The sequence below is a fragment of the Sceloporus occidentalis genome, unplaced genomic scaffold (genome assembly GCF_023333645.1).
Source record: "Sceloporus occidentalis isolate IW3139 unplaced genomic scaffold, rSceOcc1.0.p SCAF_6, whole genome shotgun sequence".
In the NCBI taxonomy this organism is placed as follows: Eukaryota; Metazoa; Chordata; class Lepidosauria; order Squamata; family Phrynosomatidae; genus Sceloporus; species Sceloporus occidentalis.
Window position 1 is genome coordinate 42,377,954 of NW_028316986.1, and position 6,000 is coordinate 42,383,953.

The 6,000-nt window shown below is 47.2% G+C and overlaps 1 protein-coding gene across 2 annotated transcripts in view; it reads right to left on the bottom strand.

The window, feature by feature from the left end:
* ENAH (ENAH actin regulator) overlaps positions 1-2,247 on the bottom strand; it is a 102,049-nt gene extending 99,802 nt beyond the window's left edge. For both annotated transcript variants that reach the window (XM_089529416.1, XM_089529417.1), the window contains exon 1: positions 1,995-2,247. In XM_089529416.1, coding sequence (XP_089385542.1) covers positions 1,995-1,999 — 5 coding nt within the window. In that variant the 5' untranslated portion in view covers positions 2,000-2,247. The remainder of the gene's footprint in view (positions 1-1,994) is intronic.
* Positions 2,248-6,000: the final 3,753 nt, after the last annotated feature.

Sequence of the window (6,000 nt, forward strand, 5' to 3'; positions counted from 1 at the left end):
CACACATACAAAAGATGTGTATGAAAACAAACACATTTATGAATAAACAATGTAATAATGAATAAAAAAATAACTGAACAGTCATGGGTGCCAGCTTCAAAGAAGCACAGCCTGACATTGTAAATACAAATCCCAAAAGGTTTAATAGAGTGGATTCATATTCCCGGTCGCAGTCAAAATGCTTGACGTTTTGTCTCTCAAAAGTGGTGGGCAACTTCATGTGGATCTTACCTATTACACTCTAACCGAGTTGGCAAGCGCCAGCCATTACTCTTTAATGCAAAGGAAATCCAAATGCATTGGCAAGTACTGTCTTTCAGGGAGAAGAAGAAGAAGAAGGTCTAGTTATCCACAAGCTCTGTAGCGCAGCCAGAAAGAATACCCCCCTAAGCAGCCTATCCAAGGCCAGTTCGAAGCCTTGCATCAAAGCAGAGGAGTGGTTAGAGAATGCCAAAGACAGAGGTCTATCCCCCCCCCCCATGGCCCAGTCTTCCCAAAGGAATGGCAGGAAGGGAACCCCTTCTCAAGGGCTCATCATGGGGGCAGCCGAGGAGGGGGAAAGGCCTGCTTTACTAGTGGCAGGAAAACAAAAACGCATACACACACACACAAAACTGTGCACATACATATATCCCTCTTCATATATACACACACACACACACACACAGCATCTATACACACTGATGTATTCCCCTTGATACACACACACATACACATAGACATACAAGCACATACACATATTCCTTCCATACACACACATTCCCCTTTACATACATACCCCTCTCTCTCCCTACACACACACACACAATATATATCGCCATGAGTAGAAATTGACTGGATGGCAGTTAACAACAAATGCACACACACACTCGCATTCATCCATTCACACAAACACACACACACACATATATATATATTCGTTGTCGGCGGAGTGTGGTGTGAGCGAGACTTCTCTCCTCTTCCATCGATTACACAAAAGACAACCCCAGCAGCAGCATCAGCATCAGCATCAGGGACTGGTGCAATGCAACAGACTGGGATTTGGGGCGGCGGAGGGGGTCAGAGAGAAGGCCGGGTGCTTTTCCTCTCCTCCTTGAAGGAAGGCTAACGCCTGGGTCTTAGGAGGTGATCCCCCTCCAAGGCGAATAAAGGCCTGGCCCTCCTCTCCTTCCTTCCTTGGCCTCGCCCTCCCTGCCTCCCAACAAAAGCCCCGCAAGCCAGATGAGCCACGATGAAGGATCCCCCAGGGACACACAAACACAGAGGCAGCACAACAAGCCCCTCCGCTGTCCCCCTTACACACACACACACACACACACACACAACTTCCCCCACCTCCCACAGGAAGGAACAATAGGAAGAGGAAGGGGGATACCCCATTGCAACAACATTTTGGGAATGCAACGCCATCAGCCTGGGAGGGAGAGCTAGGGCTGGAGAAGGAGGGGTCTCCCCATACTCCCTCGCCTTTTCTCCCCTTCTCTGGGTCTCTTTCCCACCAGCCCCCTCCTCCCTCCCTCCCAAACCCCCTCAAGAGACCCCAAACCTCCCCCCATTTTAAATCCCTCGCCATTTCAAAGGCCGAAGCCTTTCCCCTTTCCAGCCCCTTCGCCTTGGTCCTCTCTCCAAGGCCCCGTTTCCAAAGGCCTAGCCGCCCCTTCATTTCTAGACCTCCAACCTCCGCCTCAGCCCCCCCCCCCCCAGTGTCTAGGTTCCTAGCTGCCCTTCATTTTCAGCCCTTAACAACCTTCCTCTCAAAACCCCTCATTTTGAATTTCCGACCTATTCGTCGAAGCCCCCCTTTTAAGCCCTGGCCGTTACAGCCCCCCCTCCTCCTCCTCCTCCTCCTCCTGCTGCTGCTCTTCCTCCACAATGGCTTCCCTCCTGAAGGAGGAGGAGGAGGAGGAGGGAGAATCATAAAGTGAACAACACCAACAACGCCCCCCACAGACACACAGAGTCCCCTGTCCTCGTCGTCGTCGTCGCTGCTTTACCTCATGTTGCCGCCCTGGGTCCGGGGCCCCTTCCTCCTGGTCTCCCCCGGCTCCTCTCCGTCCTCTGGCCTCAGGAGGAGGAGGAGGCAGGGAGGGGGAGCCGGGTCCCCCTTGCGGCGCCAGCCAGTCCCGCCTTCGCCACGGCAACCCTGGCCCAGCCAGGCCTCGGCGGGGAGTCAGTCGGCAGCGAAAGGAGGAGGAGGGCTGCGCGGGAGAGTTGGGAGCGAGGGGCCTCAGAGAGAGAAAGGAAGGAGGAGGAGGAGGAGGAGGGAGAGCGGGAGACGCCGGTTCGCACGCGGGGAGGGCGGGGGAGAGCACGCAGGCCCGAGGGGCGGGGACAAGGGAAGCCACGCCCACCGGCCCTGCTCCGACCGCATTCCATGCGGGATCCAAAGCGGCGCCAGGAAGACCAGGAGGACGCAATCGCCGCTGCTCTCCAGCGCCCCCTGCTGCCCGCCGCCCGCTCACCCAGCAATGGCAAGTAGCCTTGTATTGTATAGCCATGTGTACCATGTGGGAGGGGCACACATTGTTAGAGAATGCTGGCATGGAAGAGAGATGGGGAGATATATATATATATATATATATATCTTCCATGCCAGCATTCTCTGAAGATGCCAGACACAGATATATATATATATATATATATATACCCAGCTCTCTTCCATGCCAGCATTCTCTGAAGATGCCAGCCACAGATATATATATATATATATATATATATATATATATACCCAGCTCTCTTCCATGCCAGCATTCTCTGAAGATGCCAGCCACAGATATATATATATATATATACCCAGCTCTCTTCCATGCCAGCATTCTCTGAAGATGCCAGCCACAGATATATATATATATATATATATATATATACACCCAGCTCTCTTCCATGCCAGCATTCTCTGAAGATGCCAGCCACAGATATATATATATATATATATATATATATACCCAGCTCTCTTCCATGCCAGCATTCTCTGAAGATGCCAGCCACAGATATATATATATATATATATATATACCCAGCTCTCTTCCATGCCAGCATTCTCTGAAGATGCCAGCCACAGATATATATATATATATATATATATACCCAGCTCTCTTCCATGCCAGCATTCTCTGAAGATGCCAGCCACAGATATATATATATATATATATATATACACCCAGCTCTCTTCCATGCCAGCATTCTCTGAAGATGCCAGCCACAGATGCTAGCAAACATCAGGAATAAACTCTTCTAGAACATGGTGTGAAAAATTACACTTCTATACCGCTTGCCACTGAGCTAAGAACTTCCGCCTAAGTGCGATTTGCAATGCATAAGCTGCCTAGTCCTGCATGGGCCTTCTGTGCTAGGTTTGGACAGGCGTCCTCCTTTTGCAGGACATGTCCAAAGAGGCCAGAGGCTCTCATTTTCCAGGACATGTCTCACATTCCCGCAACAGCCAGAAGTCCTCATTTTCCAGGATGTTCCACATTTCCAGGGAGGCCAGAGGTTTCAAGGGCAGTCAGAAGTCCTCCTTAGCAATTCTACACCACTTATCAGTGAGGTACAGTCTGTAAGCTAATTGCCCCCAACAAGCTGGGTACTCATTTTAGCAACTTACAGAAGGATGCCAGGCTGAGTGGACCCTGGAGCTCTGCTTGGGATTGAACTCACAACCTTGTGGCTGTGAATGGCTGCAGTACTAGAATGTAACCACTGCACCGCCAGGGCTCCAGGGCCGACATTTCCAGGGTGGCCAGAGGTCCTCATCTTCCAAGACATTTCCAGGGTGGACAGTTGTACTCCTTTTCCAGGACACAGCCTATACTTCAGGCTTCTGTCCATGAGGACTTCCAAAATGTCCTTCATTTTGACAAGGACTAACCAGCATGAATTTATATTTATATAAGTGCTTATTGGATTTTATTTTTATAATGTCCTACATTTTCTTGAATGTCCTACGTTGTTTGGTGCTTTCTCCTCTGTGGTGAGGACATCTGGTCCCTCTGTACATTTCAACCTTCTGTCCAGGAGGAATTCCAAAATGGCTTCTATTTTGAGCATGACTAGAAAAGCATGAATTTATATTAGGTGAGTCTTTTTAGCTGTTATTTGGTAATGTCCTACATTTTTCTTAGCTGTCTTACATTTTGTGGCACCTTGTCCTTCTTTGCAGTGATGACATCTTGTTAGCCCATTCTCCATCCTTCGCGTCCCTCCTTCTTTGTAGGCAGGGGTGGTTCAGGACATCACAAACTGGGTCACAACTGTGAAGTCTGCAGTTGTTAAGAGATCTTGTAGCCCCTTTGAGACTAACTGAAATAAAGAAGTTGGCAGCATGAGCTTTCAGACTTCAGTCTACTTCCTCATGCTGCCAACTTCTTTTTTCCCCCCAGTTAGTCTCAAAGGTGCTACAAGATCTCGCTGCTTACTGATTCTACAGACTAACATGGCTATGTCTTTGAATTCTACAGTTGTTGTTGTTAACTGCCACTGAGTCAATCTCAACTCATGGTGACCCTGTGAATGAGCCACCTCCAAGATCGTCTGCTCTGCTTAAGTCTTGCAAGTTCATACCTGTGACCTTCCTGATTGAATCTGGCCTGCAGTGTTCTCCACCTTTCCCAGCATTATTGTCTTTTCTAACAAGTCGTGGCTTCTCATGATGTGGCCAAAATACAACTGCCTCAGTTTAATCATCTTGGCTTCCAGGGAGAGTTCAGGCTTGATCTGTTCCAGGACCCATTTGTTTGTCTTTTTGGCTATCTATGGTGTCCTCAGCACTTTTCTCCAGCACCACATCTCAAATGAATTGATTTCCTTTTCATCCACTTCCTTCACTGCCCAGGTCTCTTTTCCATACATAGTAATAGGGAATATAATGGCTTGGACGATTTTAACTTTAGTGCTCAGTTGTATGTCTTTACTCTTTAGGATCTTGCCTAGTTTTTTCATAGCTGCCCTCTCCAGTCTTAGTTTTCTTCTGCAGAAGAGTTATTATACCAGAATAAACCATGTAGTTAGCACACAACTATGGGCACGGCCCTTTTACCACACAGGGAGCTGTTAGATGCAGTAGAGAGTGAGCCTGCGCCTGCTAAGCTTTGCTGAAGAGCTGCCTGCCATGAGGTTACCAAGGTCACCTGGATGGCATATTTATTACTCCTGAAGCGTCTTGTTACTATTCAGTCCTTCACCACAGCAGCGTTGCCTTGAATTCCTTATTATTCACTGTTCCAATTGTTTTTCTGCTTATCTTGCACCTTGTAATTCAATCTGCCCTAACACTTTCTGGATGAATTCTTAGCATTCTCCCTCTGTATTTAACTGAAGCACCTACTACGACCCAGTTAACACCAGGTAATGGCAAATGGGATTCTTGTTTCAGTTCCAGTGTGCTTGGTTTCACTTCTCTGTCATGGTTCATTGAGAATAGCACTTTAAACTATGTGAAAGAAATTATACTTATATGCCTGTGTTTAGGATCAATATGCTATTTGCTTGGAATTCTCACTTACTGCAATAGGACTTACTCTAAGTACATACACTTAGGTTCACAACCTGCACATCAGTCACACACATACTCATGTGAAAGTAGGACCTATTGAACTCAATAAGGCCTTACCTTTAAACCTCATAAGATTGTCTGCATTTCTGCATCCATGTACTGTGGCTTGCTCCCCAAACCCATGCTCTTCGTAAAAAATAGAATTCAACAAAGTGCATTTCCCAAGTAAGTGCACATGAGAACAGCTATATAAAATTAGGAGGAACATGAACTGGAAAAGCATGATTCTTTTTGTCTGAGGATTGCTGAAAAAGCTAAGAGCAAGAAACAATTGTGGCCGGACCACAGGCTTGACTGAAGTCTAATTTTAGGCCAGGACTAATTTATACTGTCATTGTGTCCCTTCAACCTCTCAGATTAAAACCTAGAATTGAAGGTGGCATTTGCCACATTTGTTGTATATCCTTGTTTATATTACTTCTCATGGGGGAAAGTTTGTATTTCAAATA